Genomic DNA, 12,626 nt, shown 5'->3' on the forward strand with positions numbered 1-12,626 from the left:
GCGGCCGATAAACCGAAGATATCAAAATATTTCTTTTATCAATATGGGCTTCAATAGATAATATTTCCATCTTACCTTCATTCCAATAAAAAAATCATTCAGAACTTTAAAATTAATACCATTCTTCACAAGAAACGCCAAACCTCCTCCCCTCATTACTGTCCTTGATTTGCCAACAATTTGATACCCTGGAAAAAAATGTGACGAGAGAAAATTCTCCTGAGTAAAAAAAGATTCACAAATCCCAAGAATATCAATATTACCTATAAAAATTTCAAGAAAATTATTAAATTCGTGGTGGTTAGAAGATACATGACAGTTCCACTGAGCCAGAATATATATATATATATATATATATATATATATATATATATATATATATATATATATATATATATATATATATATATATATATATATATATATATATATATATATATATATATATATATATATATATATATATATATATATACATATATATATATATATATATATATATATATATATATATATATATATATATATATATATATATATATATATATATATATATATATTATACATATAAATATATATATTTATATACATAAAAATATATATATATAATATATATATATATATATATATATATATATATATATATATATATATATATATATATATATATATATATATATATATATATATATATATATATATATATATATATATATATATATATATATATTCCAGATACCAATAAAAGATACATCTGGACATGTCTTCATTTGTTCCAGAATGGTCTCTTTCAGTGACCTCTGGGATTTTACTATGGAAACATTGAAACACTTTTTGTATGTAATTTTTAATAGCTTGACTAGTATGCATGTATTTCACAGGTTTTACCTGACATAGGGTTACCATATAGATCTTATGGTAGAGGCGCCACCGTGCTGGGTAAAGAGTGTAAAGCCTCGAAACCCGTTAAGGCCGGTGGTATTTCTTCTGATGAGCCCTAAATGGAAGGTTTTACTTGGAAATATTTTGCTAGATTTAAGGTGCTTTTGCTGGTAATTTTACATCGACTTACATTTATTGATGACAACTTTGCATGGATTTGGACTTTTCTATTTGGTTGATGGTTTGGGTATACTGTTTGGTCCTAGGTAGTTGGATGGATGTGTAAGGTTAGAGCCTCGTTCAAGTGCAAATTTGTCTCAATTGCTGGATTAGGACGACAGTTTTTTTTTGTTTTTTTTTTTTTTTTTTTTTTTTTTTTTGCCAAGTAATTACCTCTTAAACATAATATTAAACATAACTTCCAGCACTGGCATAGTATATATATATATATATATATATATATATTTGTATTTTAGCTAAATCAAAATTTATCTCAAAATATAATAAATCTGAAAAAATTGTAAATAAGGATAATAGATTATATTTGTCTATTAATTTTTTTTCTAAACAAATAGAAGATATGAATTCGTCAAGAATATTAAACCAGCTGAAAGTAAAGAACACCCTTCCATTTTAATTTGTATATAATGGTTGTACAATTTTAAAATATAAATTATCAAAAAAAATTGGTCAAATAATTTTTAATTATAATTCAATACTTAAGAAACTGGACAGGGGGAGTCCTTGGAAACTGGTTTGTAATTGTAAGCAATTTTTAACGCATGTGGATTAAACTTATAAGCATATTTTAACGGGGGATGTGTTCATTATAAAGCATCGTGATCTTCAAAAGATAATGAAAATGGGGGCTAAGTTCCGTCTTTCTTACCATATGAGGCCAGCAGATATTCTTAGGGGATTAAAGAATGATTTAAATGTATTTATTGATAATTGGTACAAGAAGGAGAAAATTAATAAAGATAAATTTCAGAATTGGATAAATTTGATTTTGACTAGTGTAAGAAATAGCATGTATAGAAATAATCCTACAGATTCTTTGAAAAATTCAATATTTTATAATGCCAATATGAAACAAGCAATGGCTATTATACAGAATGAACTTATAATTATACCAGTTGATAAACCTAGCAATAATTTTGCCATAATTTGTCAGAAACTCTATTGTGATATTTTATCAAAAGAGCTACAAACAACAAATACATACGAAAAGGCCCATATGGAGGAGAATAGTTTAATTGAAAATATAGAGGAAAGAATTTTGAAAAATTTCAATATTAAAATAAATGATAATGAAAAACAGTTTCCTTTCTTATATTGGACGATAAAATTTCACAAAAATCCACCAAAACCACGTTTTATTACTGGGGCAGCAAGGTGTCCAACCAGAATTGCGGCTACTGACCTATCTTTAATTTTAGGAGAAATTAGAAATAAATTTAAAGTATGTTGCTCCGGAATAAAAAATTTTTCTAACTATAACCCATATTGGAGTGTTAATAACTCGTTACAAGTGATAGATTCTTTGGTGAATGTTTCAGCTAAAAGAGTCGATTCATTTGATTTTAATACTTTTTATAAAAATTTTTCACTAAATTTAGTATTAGAAAAATTTAAAAAGGTGATAAATAAATCTTTTCTTTTTTCTAAAATCTGATTTTTGAAAATTGATACTTTTAATAAAAAAGACCGATGGACGAATCTCTTTAGAAGCACTATTAATTCAAGATGTTATAGCTTGGATATGGTATGCGATTTATTGGAATTTGTTCTATTTAACACATTTATAAGATTTAATGGGAATTTATATAAACAAACTGTACGTATTCCTATGGGTGGGAATGCAAGTCCATTTATAGCAGACCTGTTTTTAAGTCAATTAGAATATGAATATATGATAAATAAAAATAGCCCAAGCAATGTAAAATATAACCTTTCAAATAATAAAAGATATCTGGACGATCTCTTGGTACTAAATTGTGCAGAATTTATTGAGATTTCAAAAAATATTTATCCACAAGAGTTAATTCTTGAGCCTAGCTATGGGATGGGACACTCCGACCATTTCTTAGATTTAAATATTAATATTTCAAATAATAATAAATTAGTTTTTAAATTATATAATAAAACGGATGATTTTAATTTTGAAGTAATTAACTTTCCATATCTTGAAAGTAATATACATTCAAATATTACTTATTCGGCTTATTATTCCCAATTATTTAGGTATGCAAAAATATGCAGTAATTACGCAGATTTTAAAAATAGATGTAAAAAGCTGAGGGAAAAACTGATCTTAAGAGGTTTTTCTGCCAAAAAAATTAGTTGGCAATTCAAAAAATTTAGTTTCATGTATCATGAACTCTTAAGTAAATATACAAAAAATTATAAAGAAATACTGAATGATCTTTTATTGTAATTTCTCGTGCGCTTTTTTTTTTTTTTTTGAATGTTTGAGTTTGTAGGGGTTTCAAACAAGCTTGAGGATCTTTAAATTGGTAATTGGTTCCAGATACCAATAAAAGATGCATCTGGACATGTCTTCATTTGTTCCATAATGGTCTCTTTCAGTGACCTCTGGGATTTTACTATGGAAACATTGAAACACTTTTTGTATGTAATTTTTAATAGCTTGACTAGTATGCATGTATTTCACAGGTTTTACCTGACATAGGGTTACCATATAGATATTATGGTAGAGGCGCCACCGTGCTGGGTAAAGAATGTAAAGCCTCGAAACCCGTTAAGGCCGGTGGTATTTCTTCTGATGAACCCTAAATGGAAGGTTTTACTTGGAAATATTTTGCTAGATTTAAGGTGCTTTTGCTGGTAATTTTACAACGACTTACATTTATTGATGACAACTTTGCATGGATTTGGACTTTTCTATTTGGCTGATGGTTTGGGTATACTGTTTGGTCCTAGGTAGTTGGATGGATGTGTAAGGTGAGAGCCTCGTTCAAGTGCACATTTGTCTCAATTGATGGATTAGGACGACAGTTTTTTTTTTTTTTTTTTTTTTTTTTTTTTTTTTTTTTTTTTTTTTTGCCAAGTAATCACCTCTTAAACATAATATATATATATATTTTATAAATCTTCAAGATGAAGTTCAATTCATTTCAGTCATTGTAGGAACATAATATTCAGTCCATAAAATCCTAAGTGAAAGCCAGGTCATACGTAATTTTACATTTTGATAGATTTTGATGGATTTTGTCCGAGCTGGACTTAAACTTTGCTGCTTTATTTTAAGGGACTAACTAAAACACTACTTTCTTGAGTTGTCTGTTGATAAGCCGTATTGACTCCATCTTTCTTTATTTTAAGGGATTAATTAAACCATACTTAATTAACTAGTCTGTTGATAAGCTGTATTGACTCCATCTTCCCTTTATTTTAAAGGACTAACTAAAATCATATTTACTGGAGTAGTCTGTTGATAAGCTGTATTGACTCCATCTTTCTTTATTTTAAGGGGTTAACTAAAAAACCATACTTAATTGATTAGTCTGTTGATAAGCTGTAATGACTCCACCTACCCTTTATTTTAAGGAAATAATTAAAACAATACTTACTTGAGTAGTCTGTTGATAAGCTGTGTTGACTCCACCTTCCCTGGTACTGGATGTAGTTGTTAGTCTTGATTGAACATCTCCTGTTCCATTGCAGGTAATACAGCGAATCTAAAAAGAAATTTATACTATTTTTGAGATTTTATGAAATCTATAGAGAATATATAAAGGAGATTTTCTTATTATATTATCTATCAAATTGAGAAAATAGCATAACAATGGAGGTTTTTATTAAATATGTTAGATTAGCCTCACTACAGTGGTAAAACAAGAAAATACTGGTGAAGTATTTTTATATTTCCATGTGAGTTTAACAATAAATTTAACGGCAATTTCCACGGTAAATTCAATGAGTACAAAGCAGATGTCGGCAAAAATACTCGTAACATGCGCTTAGTTGTGTGTGCCAATGGTCCGCGACTGAGCTTTTCTTGAATCGGACCCAGGTTATTGGAGACTATACTTTCCTTTTAACTATATAAAAAAAATATGATAAAAAAAGACCAGTACATATTTCAAAGTTTTTAGATATAAGTTTTATCTGTTTATGATCTAAACTGCCAACAATGAAAGACTGTTGGAATGCTTTCTTGCCCAATAAAAGTAAAAAAATTCTATATTATTTTTATTTTTTCTGTAAGAAAATGGCCTTAGCGCTGGCATTAATATTAGACAGGCTATATTTATTCGGTGTTTCTCTTTTGATCAAATATCTAAAAATACATGGCCACATTATGTAGAAAGTGAAAGTAAATGTAAGAAACTTATGAAAACTAACCTATGAACCGTTCTGAATCTCATAAAGTATCTTACTCGGCCTAAAGTCAATGTTAAAACCTTTTAAACCAACATCGGCCTAAACAACAGATATAACAGATACGAGAAAACCAATACTAAACAACAGATACATGCAAAAAAATAATAACATGGCTGGATATATGCTGCCTGTGAATTTATTTAATGGAGCCTCAATAGGCTACTAAATTTCGGATCTGGCTAGAGCCAAAACAGCTCCAGCAATGCAATACACAGCCTGGTCCAACACATCTCCCTCCAGCACCTCTTTATGCCAAAAGTAGAACATTCATGATGTGGCTGGATACCTTATGAAGGTTCAACATATTTTTAAAATCTCAAACCTGGTGAGCGTCAGGATTGCTCCAGTACCTCATCCTGCTGTGAGAAAATTCATAACATGGTTGAACAAATGATACCTTTGAATTTGTTTAATAAAGCTGTGGAGCTACGATAACAAATCTCATAGCTTGCCAGAGTTAACCCAGCTCCAGTAATGCAATACACAGCCAGGTCCGACACAGCTCCCTCCAGCACCTCTGTATGCAACAAGTAGAGCATTCATGGTGTGGTTTGATACCGACTCTATATTGAAGATAAATTTTAAATCTTATACCTGGCCAGGGTCAGTTTTGCTCCAGTACCTCTTTCTGCTATGAGCAGAACATTCGTAACATGGCTGGACGTTGAGAACCAAAACAGCTTTATAAATGTAATACACGGCCAGAGCCAAAAAAGATTTAACACTGTTTGACCAAAAAATTTAACAATTATGACATGGTTGAATATCTCCTATGAGTGGCACTTCTGGTACAAATCTATGGAACTTATATAATAAATCTCATACCTGTCCAGAGCCAATACAGCTCCAGCACCTCTTTCTGCCAAGAGCAGAACATTCATGACATGGCTGGATATCTGCTGTGTGTGGTACTTCTATAACAAAGCTTGAATCCTTGAACATTTGAGAGGGCATCGCAGATATATCCCATGCATCGGGGGCATCACCATTTGACGGCGGATCAATATTCTGCCCTTGAAATGGTTCAAAGCACCATGCAGCTTCCCGTCGTTCAGTGAAAGTTTCAAGTACGAGCTAGAAATATAAAATGCATTCAATTAGCCGACTATAGAAATCAATAGAACAAAATTGTTTTTGTATTTTAATACAACTATATTGCATTTTAATATCCTTTTCAATAAAATTGAAGTCAGCTAACAGTAAAGAAACTTTAATAACTCTAAGGGAATACGAGGTCATATTTTTAGAAACCAAATATACCTTATTCTCATATTTTACGTCCAAGCAACAGGTCATCAGACATTCTATGCCATATTTTGACAAAAATCTAGGTTATGTTGATAATATATTTTAATTTTAACAGCCACATATCTGACCGAGGGATATTAGCGATCATGAATCTCAATGGAGACATTTCAGAGAAAAATATTAGCGGTACATTCATAATTAGAAAATAAGATAGGAAGACGTAGATCGTTTAAGTTATGTGACTAAGTTTTGCACAACTGGCTGTCATCCTACTGCAAAAGTTTTGACAACTTATACTAAGTAGCGATGCAGACCACAATAGAATTCCCATCATAAAAAAAAACAAGAGGTTACGTGGAATGTATAATTTTCTAAATACGGTCTATCAAATAATGCAAGTTATTCCGGTAATACAATAAATAGCAGTGTTCATCGAAATACAAAGCAAAAATAAAACAAAAAGATTGAAAACAGCCTAACTGACGCAAATGCTCCTCTAAAAAAATAAAGATGAGCTTTATCTTCAACAATCCATAATTTTGGTTACTCTTCGAGGTTTAAACTCTTCAAACCAGCATAAAGGGCACGACACACGTAATTTTTTTTTGGAACCGACTTGCCAAATGGGCACCAAATTGCAAAAGACGGCAGCGATTCGAGCTTGACAATTTTTTCAGCTTTCAGCGACGATTTGTTAAAATGGCACCGAATTTCATCGTGATCATCAAAAAAAAAGAAAAGAAAAAAAAATATCAAACGTTAAACAAAGTCAGCCAGGGATGATCTCTCAGCTCTGCAGATTCCCTGTAGATAGCCAGGGCTGACTTACAATCCAAGATGACCTGACCCATGCTCTTTGATCTGGTGGATGTTCTTCCTAAGCCGTTTCAATCGTTCTCTTCTTGTCAGCAGGAAAATTCAAAGAACTAAGTTGAGATCAATCATGCAACTATTGACAAACTGCACTTGACTATCGGCGTCTATGATGTTAAGTTTTAAAAATCTCGCGCAAAGGGCACTGTTTTTGTACCGTTATTGTTTGCCGACTGAGCTGCTGAAATCGATGCTGAAAAAATTCACACGTGCCCGCAATAGATATTTCGAGTCGCCATAAAACATAACAAATTTCTTATGAACTACGTCAGATATTGACCTTTGTTGAGTTTGAGTTTGTCTACTGCAGAAAAAACCTTTGCATACAGTTTATTAACACGAACAGAAGGTTACGCCTCACATTATTGAATGACAGCCAAATCTTGTGGTGATATTTTTTTTGAAAAGTTAGTTTTGAAATGTGTGTTGGACCAAAAATCTTAGTCCATTCTACAGTCTAGGGTTAGGTATTTTAGGTCCAGAGTTACTGACCCCCCAAAATTTTTCATTTTAAATACTAGAAATTTTTTTTAAAGTCTCTTCTCTTCTGAAAAATTTGAAAAAGCATATTGACCATAAATTGGCCGTAATTTTGGCCCTTTAAGAAATTACCCTATAATATACAAAATTATTGATTCTATTAGAACCGCATATTAGATAACAACATTCAAGCTTTAATATGACACTATAAAATTGTTCAGCTTTCTATGAGTTTTGGTCATCCTGCTGGATTTTGTTAAAACCTTTTATTAAACAGCAGCCAGAGCCATTCCTACAGGGGGGAGGGCGCAAACGGGGCAATTGCCCAGGGCACCATGGCTTGGGGGGCACCGTAGCAGGGGAATTGCCCAATTTTCTCTTTGATTCGGCTTTTTGCATATATTAGAGTCGAGAGGGTAGTGCTGTAATTAATCTTTCCCCAGGAACCAACTATACCCCGGTACCTCTGACAACAACTATAGTTTTTCAAATGTAAGAGTCTTTCGTTATTCCGTTTGTTTCAGAGCGTCCATCTATATGTGCAATATTATCATATGTCTTAGTCTGGTTTGTCTTTTCTTTGAAAAAGACTCTATTTGTAAATATATATATATATATACATATAAAAAAAAAAATATATATATATATATATATATATATATATATATATATATATATATATATATATATATATATATATATATATATATATATATATATATATATATATATATATATATATATATATATATATATATATATATATATGTATATATATATATACGAGTTTATTGAAGTTTTACCACAAAATTTATATATTTTCTTCCCAGTTTGTTTATAAATGGAAAGGCAATATGGTCTAAGAAAATGTTTTCCGCAATGCTTATTGCACACTATTTCTACTTTTACTATAACCAGTTCTTTGTAGTGCTTAAAGTACTAAGAACATGCCAGTGACAAATTTTGCTCCTCGATTATCTTAGGTCTATTCATGCCTCAGAACCCCCATTTTCTAAATTTTTTTTGTTATTCACAGGGAAACCAATAAAATAATGAAGACAACCTGAAACTTAGCATTTCGTTTTTACATTAATGGGATCAATTAAATTTATTTTGTAAGGCAAAGCATAAAAAAACTAGAAAACTAGAAAACAGCATAAGAAAACTAGAAAACTAGTATAAGAAAACTAGAAACAAATTAGTTTATCAACTACCTCCTCTCCCCCCTCCCCATGATCCAAAAATGCTAATCTGTAATAATAAAAATAATGTTTGTTGCAATATATCTATGGTTATCTAAACCAAAGTCTAATGCCAAAATTGTATCCCAAAAGACTCCCCCCCCCCCCTCAAATGAACTAAATTTTGCAATCCTTAGAGCCGAGATCAAATGTATTAAAATACAATTTATTGTATATCCAAGGGATTATAATCAGCAAACTGATATCCAGAATTTATATGGTTTTGGGACAGAAAATTAGCAAACAGCTACTCAGACTTTAGATCCCAAAGAACCCCCGCCCGGGTACTAAAGACTCGACTTGAGTAAGAACCAAGTAAATAAAATACCAAGACTGTTCAATATTTTTTTTTTTTTTTTTAGTTTTTAAATGGCGACTAGAATCGTGGGAAAATTACCAGTACATAACCATGTTTGGTATGAGTTTAAATAGAAAAGAAGACATCTAAGTGGCTTCACGGATTTCACCCATTTATTCCCTGGGGAGCCTAGCCATAGCTCGTATGTCAATGGAGAAAATTAATGACACAGCTTATTTATTTATTTAAAACCCATACAATATATTCGTAAATAATGATAGAGCAACATTAGGAAAAAACATAAAAAGAAAATTACACAATCAACAATGGAATCAGAGTAGATGATGGTAAGGAAATAAAAGTGCATAGTTTATGCTTGAGACTTTGCTGTGCCGTATCACTAACTTTAAAATTATACTGTAACCACCTAAATTACTCACAAAAAGCCTGTTTGTCACCGAAAAATAAAGATATTTATAATTTATCACTACATCCATATAGTTATCAATATATTTCTAAACAAACAAAAAATCTAACTGGATTCTATTTATTTTATCATTTGAAGGAATAGCTAAAATATCTGAGGCATAAAGAATAGAATTATCCCAGAAGGTCAAGTGAAGTTTGGCCAGGGCACGTCTGTTTTACTTTCTTCGGTTTGCAAAAATCACTTCACAGCCAATTTAGATATTTTTTACTAATATTGGCAGCACCCCTCTGACACAAGTTGGAAAATTGACTTGACCTAGGTCTCCTGCTGGGCGCTGTTCGGCATAAACAGTGAAGTCTGCCTCCTCCATCCATTTCAGTTCATGACGAGCGTTTGCGCTTCGCTCGGTCTGATGTTTGCCATCACCAGGAACTCGGATAGGCTATTGAACCATCGTTTCTTCGGTCGGCCACGAGGTCGCTTCCGACCGGCTTTCGTAGGGTCAAAGTCAAAGATCGTCTTTGCGGGTGAATGCATGGGCATTCGAAGTAGGAGTCTAAACCATCGTTAGGTACCCTCGGCTGCTTGGGTAGAAACCTGAGACTTCTTGGCAAGCTGCAGCAGCTTCCCATTACTCGTGAAGACTTTCTAGCACTGTTAGAAATTGAAATACCAGGCCACTGGACTCCACAAGAGGGATGATGAAATTATTACAACAAACGGGAGTTAAAGAAAACACAATTAAGGGGACGGGTGTTAAACCACAACTATCTAATTTACGTGAAAGGCACAAAAATGTGCTGTGAGATGGGAGGGCTACACCTCAAGTCATTTTTTCTTGGCTATCTCACCTGAAATGCTGATCCAGGAACAATATCAAGTATCTTCATTTTCTTGGCAGTATTTAAGCCCCAGCAGAAATGTTGAGCAGCCTCTCCCAACAGAATCTCCCGAGCTTTATCTTCCGTTATGATTGCTTCATCTTCTTCATTTGCGAAGGAAATGCGGCTTTCTTCAACATTCTCAGTGTCGTTCATTACGGGTGGAATCATAGGGACTATAAAAGACATAACCAAAAAATTTACATAAATATTAGATGAAGGTACGTTAAGTTTATAATTAAAAAATTAGGAGGTTTTTTAAAAATCAGCTGTTTTTTAGGAGAAACAGCTTAAAACATACTTAAATTTATACGATGTCACTAGATATAATAAATCAAGACTTTCAAATTAAGTGTCAATGTGTGATAAGATCGTCTACAACACAAAAAAATAAGCAAATTCGACACTTAAATTTATTTCTTTAATATAAATCAACTAAAAATAAACTACAAAAAAATACTACAAAATATTACTGAGGATACAAAAAAAAAGAAGGTAGAAACTCGACGAAAAAAAGGACAGGAACCTGCACAAGAAAATTTTCGAGAAGAAGGATATATATCGCGGTTAAGGAGGAGGAATCGTCAAAAATTATAAGTAAATGACGGGAAGTTGCTGAGAACGCAGGGACAGAACGAATTTTTAACGGAGAAGACACACCCTCCTTGGTATCAGATGGGGCTAATGATCCTACTTAATGAACACAATTTTCAGATAGTCTTCTGAGCAGTATTTTCATTCCAGTTTTAAGTCTCATTTAATTTTAGCAACTTTTCAGGACAGTTTTAGACTCATGGCTTAGAAGATTTTTTTTATTTTACTTTTTTTTGCCAAAAGATTATCGGTCAGAAAATCATGGTATTAAGCATCTTGGAACACTAAAAATCTACAAAATTTATTCTACGAAAGCGCAAGATACCGTACCCGTTTCTGGTTGATAACCGTTTCCCCAATTCTGCTTTATTGGCATTGATATTCTTAATTATCGATAAATTACTGTCAATCATCAGCAGTTTCTTTTTAGAATATCTAAGGTTGCCGGTAAACTGTTCACAAATTTTCAAAGTTATTTCTCTAAAAGTTCGAACTGATTCGTCAACAAACTCCTCCTACCGCTTTGAAACTCCTCCTACTTATGCCTAAGGCTTTCAACCTTCAGGGGTTTCTAATTTCAGTCAACAGACGATTTTTAGAAAATATTGAGGGGCCTGAAAGGGGAAAACCAAGTTTCCCGGAGCCATTACCTATTTAGATTGTCTTTTCATACTGGAAAATGGTACTATGCCAATTTTGGAGAAAATTTTGCATTGCTGACAGTTCAAGTTATGATAGTTAACCAAAAGATTTCTGTTGGTTCCTTCTATTTGCACACAAATCTGTGCTTATTTAATTTAATCTTCATTCTACTTTTGATGCAGTTATATTGAGCCAAGACTCTTTTCAGAGAGTCTTGGGAGAGAAAGAAAGAGAGAGAGGGAGAGAGAAAGATAAATTCGTACTTCTCACCCCGTGAGATTTATTAGTTTTATTAGCAATAAAAAAATTATGTTTTTCCTTTATTGGTAATAGCTTATGGTCATCAGAACTTCATATACAAGTTATTGCAAACAGTTAAACTGTGAGAGAGAGTGAAAGAGAGAGAGAGAGAGAGACAGAGGAGAGAGAGAGAGGGGAGAGGGAAAAATATAAATTTGTGTTTCTCATCACGTGAGATTTATTAGTTTTATTAGTAGTAAAAAAATTCATGTTTTTTTTTCATTGGTAATATCTCATGGCCATTAGAACTTTATATAAAAGTTATAACAAACAGCTATGAAACAAAAATAATTCTTACCTAGAAAATAAAAATGAAAGACAAGCAAAACATCAATTAAATAAAACCAAAC

General features: G+C 31.9%; 1 protein-coding gene across 1 annotated transcript in view; it reads right to left on the minus strand.

Annotated features, from left to right (window-relative positions):
• LOC148946708 (protein SSUH2 homolog) overlaps positions 1-12,626 on the minus strand; it is a 44,083-nt gene that overhangs the window by 12,895 nt on the left and 18,562 nt on the right. The window contains exons 4-6 of the mRNA XM_089097091.1: positions 10,711-10,916; positions 6,115-6,363; positions 4,476-4,583 (exon numbers count right to left, since the gene is read on the minus strand). Coding sequence (XP_088953217.1) covers positions 4,476-4,583; positions 6,115-6,363; positions 10,711-10,916 — 563 coding nt within the window. The remainder of the gene's footprint in view (positions 1-4,475; positions 4,584-6,114; positions 6,364-10,710; positions 10,917-12,626) is intronic.

Source organism: Artemia sp. Qi Xiang Cuo, chromosome 11, assembly GCF_049724085.1.
Source record: "Artemia sp. Qi Xiang Cuo chromosome 11, ASM4972408v1, whole genome shotgun sequence".
Classification (NCBI taxonomy): domain Eukaryota; kingdom Metazoa; phylum Arthropoda; class Branchiopoda; order Anostraca; family Artemiidae; genus Artemia; species Artemia sp. Qi Xiang Cuo.